This window comes from Momordica charantia (assembly GCF_013281855.1).
Source record: "Momordica charantia cultivar OHB3-1 chromosome 11 unlocalized genomic scaffold, Mcharantia_2.0 BLBB01000011.1, whole genome shotgun sequence".
In the NCBI taxonomy this organism is placed as follows: Eukaryota; Viridiplantae; Streptophyta; class Magnoliopsida; order Cucurbitales; family Cucurbitaceae; genus Momordica; species Momordica charantia.
The window spans coordinates 20766303-20779777 of NW_028275159.1; the positions used below are offsets into that span (position 1 = coordinate 20766303).

The 13475-nt window shown below is 34.1% G+C and overlaps 1 protein-coding gene and 1 pseudogene across 5 annotated transcripts; both read right to left on the bottom strand.

The window, feature by feature from the left end:
- Window positions 1-1807: 1807 nt before the first annotated feature.
- POLA3 (DNA primase POLA3) lies at window positions 1808-10503 on the bottom strand. Of its 5 annotated transcripts, none has more exons than XM_088119465.1 (17): window positions 9896-10503; window positions 8404-8545; window positions 8191-8241; window positions 7927-8102; window positions 7400-7471; window positions 7177-7288; window positions 5891-5975; window positions 5761-5812; window positions 5617-5678; window positions 5422-5537; window positions 5221-5336; window positions 4018-4086; window positions 3772-3829; window positions 3481-3554; window positions 3005-3083; window positions 2790-2869; window positions 1808-2177 (listed from the first exon to the last, which is right to left on the bottom strand). In XM_088119465.1, the coding sequence occupies exons 2-17, from the start codon at window positions 8519-8521 to the stop codon at window positions 2115-2117; spliced, it is 1383 nt and encodes a 460-aa protein (XP_087975591.1). In that variant the 5' UTR covers window positions 8522-8545; window positions 9896-10503; the 3' UTR covers window positions 1808-2114. The 5 variants fall into 5 exon arrangements, with proteins under 5 accessions (XP_087975591.1, XP_022141837.1, XP_022141838.1 ...); XM_022286145.2 differs by having other exon boundaries at window positions 2996-3083; window positions 8404-8535; window positions 9896-10501; XM_022286146.2 differs by having other exon boundaries at window positions 2996-3083; window positions 8404-8535; window positions 9892-10501.
- A 1744-nt stretch (window positions 10504-12247) lies between these two features.
- LOC148208300 (serine/threonine-protein phosphatase 7 long form homolog pseudogene) lies at window positions 12248-12973 on the bottom strand (annotated as a pseudogene).
- Between the last annotated feature and the right edge of the window lie 502 nt (window positions 12974-13475).

Sequence of the window (13475 nt, forward strand, 5' to 3'; positions counted from 1 at the left end):
AGTTACCGTACTATTTTAATTTTATTAAAAAAATAAGAATGTAGTTTCTCCAAAATTTTTCATAATATTCTAATACCGACGTAAACTAAAATAGTATTTAAACTATTTATTATAAGACACATAATTTCTAAATTTGTTACGAAGTAATATAATAATTCATACCAAAATTATATGGTAATAACAATTAATTATTTATATTTTAGGTGGTATTTCATAAAATTTTATCATTCTATTTTGTTTTGTTTTTGTTTGTTTTTTTTTGAAACATATCATTATATTTTGTTGTAGTTAATGATTTGTCGGTTAAGAATTCAAAAAAAATGGAGAGGGGATACGTGGCATAGCATCTAGGTTCTTTTTCAGGATTAATTTCAAATAGAAATCATCTTTGAGACAATAAAAGAGGGTGTTTGTTTGTCTGTTTTTGACGATTTTGTGTATTTTTAATTGAAATAATTTCAACTATGTTCCTCAATCAAAATTATCATAATTCATTTATTATTAGTCTAAGTTATGTACGTATCCAAAATTTACGATGGATAATCCACCAACTTGCAAAATAGGGTGAAATACTTTTTTACCCTTAAACAAGAAATATTTATTAAGCGCTATCTTAAAATATTTTTAAAATACTTTATGCCAATTTAAACATAGGTCAATAGGTTAAGGTACCTCCCATTATACTAAAAAAAAAAAGAAAAATGTTTTATATTTTTTAAGATTGTTGAGGGAGAAAGTGTGAGGTTTTGGGGTGACAGCTGGAAGGAGGACCACAAACGACGTGGAGCGTACGAGTAAGGGAGGACAAATGTTGCATGCCTGTTACGTTGTACGAGAGACGCGTTTGTAGAAAGGATAGACTGACAAGTGGAAGGGTGTCCACCGTGCATCGAGAATGTTCTCGCCTATCTGTCTGAATCCCCTACGACGAGGAGCGCCTCTGCACCACATACAAAATGTCCTCCCTAGTCGACCATGGACACCTATAAAGGGGAATGACCGCCACCACAAGTAAGTGAAAAATCTATCACTAATCTCTATACTACCTTTGAAATTAAATACTTGAAAATGAATTATATTGATTTGATTTATTATTATTATTATTATTTTTGTGGAAATTGCAAGAATTTTCAAACTAAATACTTGAAAATAAATAATATTGGTTGCATTACCTATCCTTCTCTCCTCGAACAAAATATCACCAAGCCTTCCCTCACATCAAATAATTATCCATCCACCTAATTCTTATCTATGCCAACATCACAACTTTAGACTTTTTAGTCCGAAATACATACCTTAATTAATTGAGTTATTCATGTTACCTGTTTTTAAGTATTTTACTACAATAATAACATCCAGATTAATTCACCACATTTTTACTATAATAAAATACATTTACACCTGTTGAAGGAAAAAGTAACTATGATTATGATATCTTAGTTTAAACCTTAATTTTACTTATTTAGATTGTACTTAGGTTCACTAATAATAGTTCGAATGACAAAAAAATAGATTTACATAAAACTTATCCAAGATCCAAATATCTTCCTTCGTTAGCACAATAATAAACCACAAACTGAGTAAACTAATTAATTATTATTTTTCTCAACATGCATATCTCAATTTTATTTATACCTCTAACTCACATAACAGCATACAATCAAATAAAGGTTGATCAATTATTCAGGCAGTAAACCAGCTTTTATTAATCTAACGATAGATTATTATTTCTAAAGTGGATGATTAAACATCTCACCATAATAGTTGAACTTGAAAATAAAGAAAAAGAAAAAGAAAAATAATGAGATTATTGTAGAAAGTGGGGCCTTTAAACCATCAAATATTAATCACCTTTCCAATTCCATTACAGAAAACCCAAAAAATCAGCCTCATAATCAGCCAAGTATGTTAGCCCCATGTTAATATAGTAGCCAAACATTACATATACACAGCCAACCTAAACATAATTTGGTCATATCTGATTATATTTAGGCTGCAATTTTAATACTTGAATAATGTTAAAAATTTCTCTAACTAATTACTTACTAATATATCCTTGCTATTCTATTAATCACTCTAAAGACCATTCCTATTATCACTTACTTAATAAAGCTCTACCAACTCAGAGGATTTTTGGACTGTTGCACTTTAGCATTGTACGAAGATTCTATCTCCTCCTGCAAGAAACAAGAAAGAATCATTGGCTGAGAGCTCTATTTCACGAAAGATGTGAATTTAACGTATGTTTCAGCCTTCAAAGAAGTGGATAAAAAGGTGTCAAATCTTCTATATTTTGGCTACAAATGTGAGTTCAAAAGTTTTATAAGCCATCCTCAGTGCCTCCCTACCATTGCCAGGCAGCAGCAGAAGAAATTACTAATAGAAGAGGGCCAGTATTGAGAATATCCATAATGATAACTTAAGACTAAATCCAATGAGCCAAAACAACCGTTACAATGCAACCTATAACTATATGATAATGTAGCAGTTCCTGAAGATGATGCAGGAAGAGATGAATAAAGTTCTACAGTATGTAGCCTAGTTCTATCTTTTTTTGACAAGAAATTGAACTGTTCGTTGATATTTGAATAGTTTGAATCAAACCTTATAAATGAGAGCCTATCAAAGCACACCCCCAAAAATAAACTATACATACACTTTACAGTCTAAAACCACAAGAAATCAATCAAACTATGACGATGCACAAGATATAGGCTTCCATAATTTCAAGCCTACAAGAATGATGATCTAAACGGTCAGATTTACTCCATATGTCAAAAAAGAACTACCTTGCATGATTTCAGCAGTGGCTGTAAGAATGATGATCTGAAAAACCTAATGGATTCCCCAAGTGAGGTTCTATCCCAGTCTGTCATTAAGTAAAAAGATTATAACAGCATTCGGTTAGTTTCTAATTTTGAATTATCCTGCCACAGATGCATAAGCAAATAAAGCATGAACCTCTAAAAGCTACAATGAAGAGCACATAACATACCAGTCTCACCATCTACTTTCTGTCTTTTTTTCTCTTGAGAATACTCACCATCTACGTTCATATCAGCAGCATTGAGTTCTTCTAGAAGCTGCAAAATACATAATTACAAGATTCACTTTATTGGACAGAAGCCAAATTTACCATACACATAATGGAGTATTTACTATCATGGCTTAATTATACAGATTTTGATAATCTTTCTTCAGCCATAATGTGCAAAGAAAGAAATGCAAGCAACTTGTTCAAGGAATCTATGGCAGAAGATGCAGTTAACGAATTAAATTAACATGGGTAGCTTTAAAAAATTCCAAAAGTTGAAGGACACGGTAACAATTCCAAATTTCAACGTCAAATGACATCACATTTATTTCTAACCACAACAAATTCTGAAGTACTAAATTGAAAATTAAACATTCTCATTGCCGCAAAACAGTATGAAAAAGCATAGGATTTATGCTTTATGCCTTTATTTATTGCTGTTTTACCTGGGCAAGAGTTGGTACAGTAGTAGGATCAAACTCGTCACAGTTTTCGGGGTTTATAGGGACACAAATACGACCTGGAACAAAAAGGTATAAGCTTCAATAATATGTAGAACATGTGTTGTCTCCACACGAGGTGCATTGCATCCTTCATGCTAATTAAATTTACTTGCAAGATTTCAAATAAAGTGAACTTTAAAGCATTAAGTTTAACATTAAGACCATGATGTTTAATTGTTTCTGCAAGTCACTCCTACTCATCATCTAATACTAGCAATTATTTCCAGCACTGACCTGTTTTTGGATGAACACAGAATGGTGCTTTTAACAAATGGTTCGTATGTTTAGTAACCTGAAGAATAAAGAACTTGCCTCATCAAGAAAGTAAATTAAATCAGATTTAATGAGGTAAATTTGAAATTTCTGTTACAATCCCATGTGCTGGCCAATTAGAGATCCATTATGTAATGAATTTAATTGCTAGAATAGAATGACCAAGGCGGAAAATCAAGGTAAGATAAAGCGGGGTAATACACATACCTCCAAGTCGAGCCTAGGGTAGGTAAAAGAGAAAACAATCTCTTCAACATGCCTACGCATTCCCTGTGCCTGAACAGAATAATAATGCATAATTATCCTCAAAATGTAACAGTTGTTGGAAATTGTAGGCCATTCATGTGGGACAATAGTTGGAACTCAATTAATTCCGGTGATATGTTCGGAGAGGAAGCAAGGGGGAAACAGGGGACAAGAGGGAGAGGAAGAGCACTGTGTCGGTCGAAACTTGAAGGATGATAAATTGGAAGAGTTCTATAATCTTATGCAAATGCTGGATTTAGTGAGGCTTAATCGAATGGTAGATAAGTCGAATTGGAACCTGTAAAAAGATGGGAAATTTTATGTTAAATCATTTGAAAATTATTCATGTGAATTTCTAGTCACGTCTCTATGAAAAACTAAATGTTCAAGGAAGGTGAATATCTTTTATGGGCAATGCTCCAAGGGAGTTTAAATACTACTGATAAAGTTCAAAGAAGTGTCCCAAGTAAGTCCAAATGTGTGCCATATTTGTTAAATTCCCCTGAAGACTCCAACCATGTATTATCCCAATGACAGTTCGGTAGGTTTGTTTGGGCAGGAGTTTAAAAGTATCTTGGGTGTTTAATTGTAGTGCAGTTTTGAGCTCTTCTTGAAAGTTTGTGGGTTTCAGAATAGTTTCAAAGATTGTTTGGATTAATACATTGAATGTGTGTGTGTGTGTGTGTGTGTGTGTGTGTGGGGGGGGGGGGTTGTCATATCGGGAGAAAAGGATGGAGGATAGCAGTTAGGCTTTGAGAAGTTAGCATAGGAGGACAAAAGGTGTAAGAAGGCATGTTGACCTGAGAAGTAAGGGGGAAGGGGGCTTTTGACCGTCGGGTGAAGTCCTTGGGACATAAAATAGCTGTGTAAAGTCATTTGAACACAAGGTAGCTATTTCTTCTTCCACAAGCTCGAAATTATAGTTTCTTCCTTAAAGAAAGTACCATGTGTAATAGGTAACTGTCCTAGGTAAGTTGAGTTCGAAAGAATAAAGCATTAAAAAAAAAAAAAAACCCTGCAATCACTTCTTACTCTATTTTTGGTACTGATTTTACTTTAGACAAAAATTCTTCGAAATTGAAAAATCACAACACAAAGTCCTCTTCAATTAATTGTTCCAGAGTTGTAATCTCTTGCAAGTATGAGAAAAAATATTGATTGTACCTTATGTTTTACTGATTGCAGCATACTTTTTAGTTGCTCCCATCTAACATAATTAACATCTTTTTTAGAGGGCTGCCTGTTCTCTTGCCATCTTCCCCGAAGTTCTGAGGTAACGGCTACAAGAGCAACTTTATTAGTATCCCGTATAAATTATCATAAGGATGACAGAGCTTACCTATTATGAATACATAAATCACTTACATTCATCAGGAATCATATCTAAGATTTTCTCATATCTCTCCTCAGTTGAGAAAATCTTTTGACTACAAAGCAATGTTGATTCGAAGCTATCCTTGAGAACTTCAGTGTATGATCTCCTGAAACAAAATATATAAGTTAGCTGAAAAAAATGATACTTCGAATCATCATATCTTCATATTAAAAAGCACCACTTACGCGAGAAATGGATGAAGAACAGGACCTGTTAGAGAAATTTTTTTGCGGCTGTTTTCATTACCCTGCACATCAACTACACTTAACTTCATAACTCAAGACACTAACATTCACCATCACCAATATTTTATAACAACATAGTATGACCTGATATAAATGGAAATGTTCAGCGATGGCAGCTCTCTGTTCATTAGACAACCTGCACCAGTGATAGTTTCAATTTTAAACTTTTACAAATAAAATTTACAACTACAAATTTAATCATTGCTACATTTACCTTCTTGCTTTGCCATCACAGACCCAACAGTGAACACCACGTCGGCCACTAAATACCCAGAGTATGTGGTTAAATCCAAAGTCATCTGCAACACAACTTTCATGTTAAGTGTGTATCCGATGGGCCTAGATAGAGCATCATGTGCTATCTAATCATATAACTGAAAAGTCAATTCTAAGATGCATCGGAGAATGTCATAGTGCCATTATGGTTAATTTTAATTTTCTTTTTTAATTCAACAGGGACCATTATGGTTAATTTTGAGTATCCCTTAAATATTGTTGTGAGAAGCTTAATGTATGAACATATTTAAATAAAGATAAGCATTGCCAATACAACTGGCTGCAGTGAGTAGGTAAAGAAATAAAGGACTGACAATAAGATAGTGATTCATAATTTATAGTTGAATATTGGTGATCCAACACTCCTTTGAGAGGATGTCTGGACATGGTTTCATACAGAAATTAAAGGAGCTTAAATCTATCATCCGGACATGGAATAAAGAGACACTTGGCTGCATCAACACTAAAAAAACTACCTCCTTATGGAACTTTCTCTGCTGGATTCTTTCCAAGAAATAGGGGACCTTCAACCAGATCAACACTCCAAAGAAAGTCTATTAAAGTGCAGCTTCTATCTTTAGACAGAAAAGAAGAATCTCTGTAGAGGCTAAGTGTAAAACAAAGTGGCTGAAATGAAGGAGATGTGAATTCTATCTTCTTTCACAGACTGATGGCAACAAAAAGAAGGAAAAACACAATCCTTGAGATTCTTTCTAGAGAGGCTTTTGTAACTCTCTTGGATTGGGGTTCTTCCCCTTTTTGTAATTTCACATCAATTGTTTCATATAAAAAAAATTTCAAAATGCACAAAACCTTTTATGCATATTCTACTATCTAATTCTCTTATAATCAAACAAAATAATATATTGCAGTAATAACTTGGAATAAATTAAAAAGAAGTAATTTTACTAAAGAGCTCAATATGGAACAACTACTTCCTAATTCCCATTGAATGAAAGAAAGAAAAGAAATAGGCTTAGGCTTAGGCTTAAGCTTGGGCATTGGTTGGGGGGAACTCCCAAGAAAGTAAGTGATCTCTCTTGAGTCAGCTAACAATGCTCAACCTTCTCTATGATCATTCTGATGCAGTCTTGGACGAGGTTTTTGGAAAATAACTCAATGATCTTTCATTAAATAAGAAGGAACCTATTTATAGAACACCTTACAACAGAAACTGCTCATTTATTGAATCAATTTTCAAATACAGATGATGAATTTACTTACCTCGGAGGGTAGTATCAATCACTTTGATAGCTGCAGTCATTAAAGGCCAGCAATCCAAGCAAACATCAGCTCCTGAACAACAGTATCTAACATCATCATAATCTGTCATATCCTGCACATGGAGGAGTGTCACTGAATATTTTCAATGAAAATGATCTCATAGTTAACTTTCAAATTGGATTAGATTAGAATTTTGAGCATATTCAAAAACTGATCTACTTACAATATCAAAAATCAGCTCTCTCTCCACTGGAGTAAATACATTATCACCAGCATATGCGTGTCTTTTTGCAAGCTGAAGCAGAAAAGTTGAAATGAGAGAGAGAGAGATGGAAGTAACAAAAAGGAGCTAGCATGCAAATAAATAATATTCAAAACAAGTATGCAGTATGTCTAAAGCCTTGATTTCTTGAAATAAATCAAATTATGCAGAAACTAATAACCATATCATCAAGAATCATGATTTCTCATTTTCTCTCTCTCACTTTTATTTCAAACCTCAAATTTCATAGCTCAGAAGTTGCATGATTATTAATTTTCTTTTTTTCACTTTCATCTCATTCAACTAGAAAATTCAAATAATAAATTAAGTAGCCAACTCTATATTTCCATCTTTGGGATACCTTTCATTTGAATACGATGCTACAGTTAAATAAAAATAACTCAAGTCCCAAATAAATCAAACAACATTGATCAGGGAGAACACATATCAGATTCATGATAAAAGCACCAAGGAAGAATTTTACTTACATCCACGCTGTATACAGGCCCAATATCAATTTTAAACGGACACTTTTCCTTGATCGAATTCTCCATTTCGGACAAGTTATTGAAAGATTGGTATCGTAGATATATATCATTCTCCAACGTGAATGAAAACTCTCTCCGGCCAAAATAGGATTGGTCACTGCCTGGATGCTTGCCATCTACAAGCAAAAACAGGAGCAGTTACATATGTAATATTAGTTAGGGTGGATAATTTTTTGCTTCTGTTTCCAAGAATCAACGGCATACCATTTCCATAAGACATCCATTTGAAGAAATCAGTATACGGGAAAAGCTTTCCTGCAACAATTATATTTCACATCTTTCAGGAGCAGAAAAACATAAAATGAACAAAATCAAACTAAAATCCATGAAACAGTTCATATTGCAACCGGAAAGAAGGCCGGATCAAAATACAAAAAATTTCTTCAAAACCAAAAGTGGGTATATAAATGGTTTCACCGTAGTAAATCTTGAGATAGTTAACATCGAACCCATCGGGCACAACTTTCTCGGGCTTCTGTTCGAATCCATCAATTTCCATATCGCCTCCTCCATTCTCGACCGCTTCAGTAATCATTTTCGCCAAAACACCTGAATATTACTGCAAAATTCAAGCGGAGACTGAAAAATTCAACCGAAAAAAGAGTGAATCGTAGAATCAGGAAGATTGTAAAGAAAAAAGGCAGTGAGATGTTCAGAAAATTTGGTTTACCGGGATTGGACTACGCGAGACAGAAATAATTAGGGACAGAAATGGCAGGGAGAAGATGGAAATTTTGGCGGGAAGTTTACGGTTTAATTGGATCAAACCAGTTTTTTACCAAATCAGAGAATGGACCGAAACTTCAAACCGAACGAGCTGTGTTTGAGTTTCAGTCAATTTTGTCCCTTCTATTCTAAAATATATAAGCAGTAAATCAAGTCCTTGGAAGAAATAAAATTACGTTAATGTAAGATTTGGTTTGTGTTTGCAGTGATACGATTAGGGAAATTGAGATTTTTTAATTCTAATTGAATTTTTTATCCCTCTTTTAAAAACAAACTTAAACATCACATTTCAAATCAATTATGGAAAAGAATAAGTTAAAGAATCAATTACGAATCTAATATGGAAATCGAATTTGCATAATCCCATAAATCCATATTTAATTAAAAAGAAAATGTCAAGATTCATGAATCCCAAAATTAAATAAATATCCGGGGGCAAAGATTGCACATGGCGAATAAATATCAAGGAGGAGAGATCTAACCAGAGTTTCATTCAATCATTTGTAATCTATAATTTAATTTAATACAATTTTTAGATTTTTTTTATACGAAGGATTAAGAGTTAGAAATCTTAAAGATATTTTTGTCATTTCAACTGAAATTTAAAAATTGTTAAAAAAACATATTGAAGAGTCAAAATAACTTAAAATTTGAAATGGGTCATAAATCAAATCAAAGTTTAGATAAACATAATGTAATCATGAACAACACATGCTAGCTATAAAAGTAGATTGAAGGCTAGACTTAAAAGCACGTTCCGATACCAAATGTTAGATAAAATTTAAAGATTACATACGAAGCACCTCCCAACTAGTGAGGTACTTCGACCCTAATACTCATTCATTCACTTCATATTCACTTCATAACATGTCAGAACTCTCATCGTAACCCTAATACATGCTCATGACCCATGCAACATCCAACTTACAATAAATCTAGCATACTTCCATGATCCTAAACAAACATATCAACAAAAGAAATACCCAAAATTTGATATCTGTATGTTGAGGTAGGTGGTCACCATGGTTTGAACTCATTCCCTCTAAATCTTTTATTATTTATGTTGACTTTATTGATCACGAGGTGGTCCCATGATCTTATCAACAACAAACAATACCCAGATAAGCACACAACCAGTTGATATCAGCATACAACAACCTCAAGTAAGAAATTACTTACACACCCCTTAAAACGATGGTGAAAGTGTTGGGGTTTGTAGATCTGGTGCCAACAAGGTGTGGATGTCACGGATCGGACTTCGTTAGGTGTGGGTTAACACCGTGGGCCAGAAAACGCCACCAAGCACGCTGGGCGTCGCAAAAACGGTCGCGGGGACACCGAATAAGGGCTTTCTTGTGCTGGCCGAGAGTTGTCGGGTCGTTGAGGGTTGAGGGGTCGTGGGTTGCTGCAGAACAAAGCCGGAGGAGCTGTCGCGCACGAGGCCGCCGGAACCAAGACGCGCCGCCGCTGGTCGCCGGAGGACGTCGGGTCTGCTCGTGGAGGGCCGCCGCAAATCGACGTTGGCCGAGGCTTCCAGTCGCTCTGCAGGTCGGAGAACACGCCAGTCGCCGTGCAGAGAAGAAATCGCCGGAATCTGCTGCAGATCCGTGAGTCGTGCCGCCGTGGGACGCCGGAAATCGCGAAGACGTCGCCGCTGATGTCGAGGAAACGCCCGTGATCTCGCCGGAATGGGAGGCGGCTGGGCGGCTGGAAAACGTAGGGATAGGGGGCTGCTATGGAGGGAAGAAGAAGAAGGGACCTTAGGGTTCTTTTTTTGGTTTTATTTTCCTTTTTGTTTTCCTTTTTCCTTCTTTTCTTTTTCCAAAAAAAAAAAAACAATATAACAAAATAAAGTTTATGGTTTGAGATTTTTAAAACCCATTTAAAAAAAAGTTTGGGAAAATATAAACGGGACAAAGTTTTAAATAATATAATTTTAAAAATAAATTATAAAAATAATGTTAATTTAAAAATAATAATTTAAATAAATAAATTCAAAGATAACTTTTTAAAACTATTGAAAAAAATAGTTTAGATCAAAGTAAAAGTCAAAACTCGCGTACAATGTCTGCGATTTCCGTGCAAACGTATATATTTGACGTGGCAGGCGACTGCATGAAACATTAGAAGTAGCGTATGTTGTAAACAACTTCCACTTTTTTTTTTATGTTGGAAGTCGCCTACAATGTACGCGACTTCAACCTTTTTTTTTTATATTTTTATTTCCGTTTTTATATTGTTATTTTATTAATATTGTGAAATTTAATTAAGATGTGATTAAATTTTTTCTTTTTTGTTATTATATTTTAAGTTTTGATTAAAATGTCAATTAAATTCTAAAAGTTTAAAATTATATTAAAACCAATTCGATGAATTATAAGCTTATGTTCGTGTTTTTATATTATAAATCAAACGTTTGTCAAATATCAAATTTTATAATTGTTAAACATTCAATACAAAGAGTTGTTATAAACTTTTAAACATATTACAAAATATACATAATCAGGTACCACATTATCATGGCCTTCTTACGCGACGTCCATGACGAGGTTCTTGCTGAACAGGTGATGGGTCAAGTTAATGAGCTGAACTAGATGCAGTATCTAAATAAACTCATGTCGTAGGAATCATTAGAAAATGTGATTGTATAAGAGTATTCATAACCTGTTAGCCTCATATAGCATCTTTATTTTATTCTTTAACATGTCCAGCTTCTTGTGCTTCATCTTTGCTTGTGCTTGGTTACGCTTACGATGAGGACGCCTCATTTTGAAATTTGAAGCAACTTTTGGATAAACTGAATTTGATTCAGTCACGCGAATGCAAGTATCACACGTTGATCTTAATACATGTAAATTTTCTTGTACTACATAGTCTTGTACGTTGCTAACAAAAAAAATCTTGTAATATATATAATAATTATTAATATTTAATTTTATTTAAATATTGTAATTAAAAAATATAAGAAAGGTAAAACTAACCATGTAACTGTGATAAGCAGATTCGCATGTGATATACTTTCTTATAATCGAATCATATCGATCTTGATAATCATCTGACACGCCCGACATATCTGTCGCATCACTAAACACCGATCACGACGTTGACGTCATAGTGATATATATGCGACATGTTTACATTGCCAATTGTGATCATCTTTTCCTCGTAGGTCGATCTGATACAGACTCGTGTCAATATTACAGTATGATGGTTTATTCGGTAAAAGTTCAAATTGTCGCAACACTCAATTTGGTAAATGACACTCGATAATATGAAAACATATAAGAGGGTTTGAAGTCAACCAAATGTCCCCCATTATGACAATATTCAGGTAATAGAGTCATAATGTCGTGATTATACGGTGTCCAAATAATCTGAAATCATTAATAAATAAGTATTAATATTATTATTAAGTTAATTATAAGTATTTATTTGTAAGTAATATATTCACTTATACCTCGTTGGGCTTAAGTCGATCAAAGTATGTTCGATATTGAATCAACATGTTCGTAGATTGTTCAGAGCTATCAAAACTTCATTCCATCTGCATTATGTAAAACGTATTCAATTACATATAATTTAAAAATGATATATAGATAAATGAAATAAACGTATTGTGCACTGAAAGGATGTCCAACACATTGTTCAGGAGTGAGTACATGGTGTTGTGGAGCAATAGTAGGAAACCTATCCCACGCCCACACTTGTAAAAATATCAATGGACCTGCTATATCCAGGGCATCGGCTCGACTAGCCTGACAGAGTTCTCGATATAACCATGCGAGGCATGCACTACCCCATGAATATCGTCCAGCTACCTCGAAATCGCTCAGTAATGGAAGGAACATGAGATCAGCTAATGTGTTAGAGTCATCGTGAAATAAAAATCCATCAATGAGTTTCATAATATATGCTCGTGCGTATCTCTATATCATAACGTCACCAGCATCTAGTGGTAATTTAGTGAATTGTGCCGCTAGCCAAGGAATACTCAACCTAGAGCCCTTAAGTTGAGGGGTCGTACTCCTAGTAAGTCCTCCTCACATAATTGTACCCAATCGTATTGCAAGGATTCTGTAATGGGCTATCCATCAACATGTAGCCCTAACTGCACAACAACATCTTGTAGTGTAATAGTACACACTCCACCAGGCATATGAAATTAGAGAGTTTCATGCCTCCATCGCTCAACTAGTGTAGTAAAAAGGTGCAAATCTAACTGAGTAAACCCAATCCGTGAAACTCCCCAAAATCCAGATTGTTATGGATATAACACTATACGATTATCTAGCCTAATGTTATAGATACTACGGCCTCTCTTCTTTGACATTACAAAACTATGTAGATCCATTATCCCACACTAATTGTAAAAATGATGCGATCTTTGTAAGTATAGTTGATGCGAATCCAAATGTCTTGGATCCATAATTAATTCTGGAATATAATAAGACAAATAGTACAATTATAACCAAAGTTAATTTCAAATAACAAGGCATAAAAGTATAGTACATTACAATCTCAAATATAAAACTATTACAAAGCAACAATCGATTCAATAAAGCGTAGTGTATTACAAAGCAACAATCCGAATATGCGATAAAATATATGCCAAAGCAACTATTGATTCACACCATGGAGAACGATATGACTGCATATGCTTCAACCTGTACATAGAAAATATAGAATCGATTTCAATATTAATATAACTATAACTGGATGTTAAAGAATTATTTAAAAAAAGCCACATTAATCATCCATTTGTC

Coding starts and splice junctions, on each gene's coding strand:
- POLA3 (XM_022286145.2), bottom strand. CDS start 8,521: ATGATTACTGAAGCGGTCGAGAATGGAGGAGGCGATATGGAAATTGAT. Junction 8,103..8,190: donor ATGGATGTCTTATGGAAATG/GTATGCCGTTGA, acceptor TTTTGCTTGTAG/ATGGCAAGCATCCAGGCAGT. Junction 3,830..4,017: donor ACCCTAGGCTCGACTTGGAG/GTATGTGTATTA, acceptor TTTATTCTTCAG/GTTACTAAACATACGAACCA.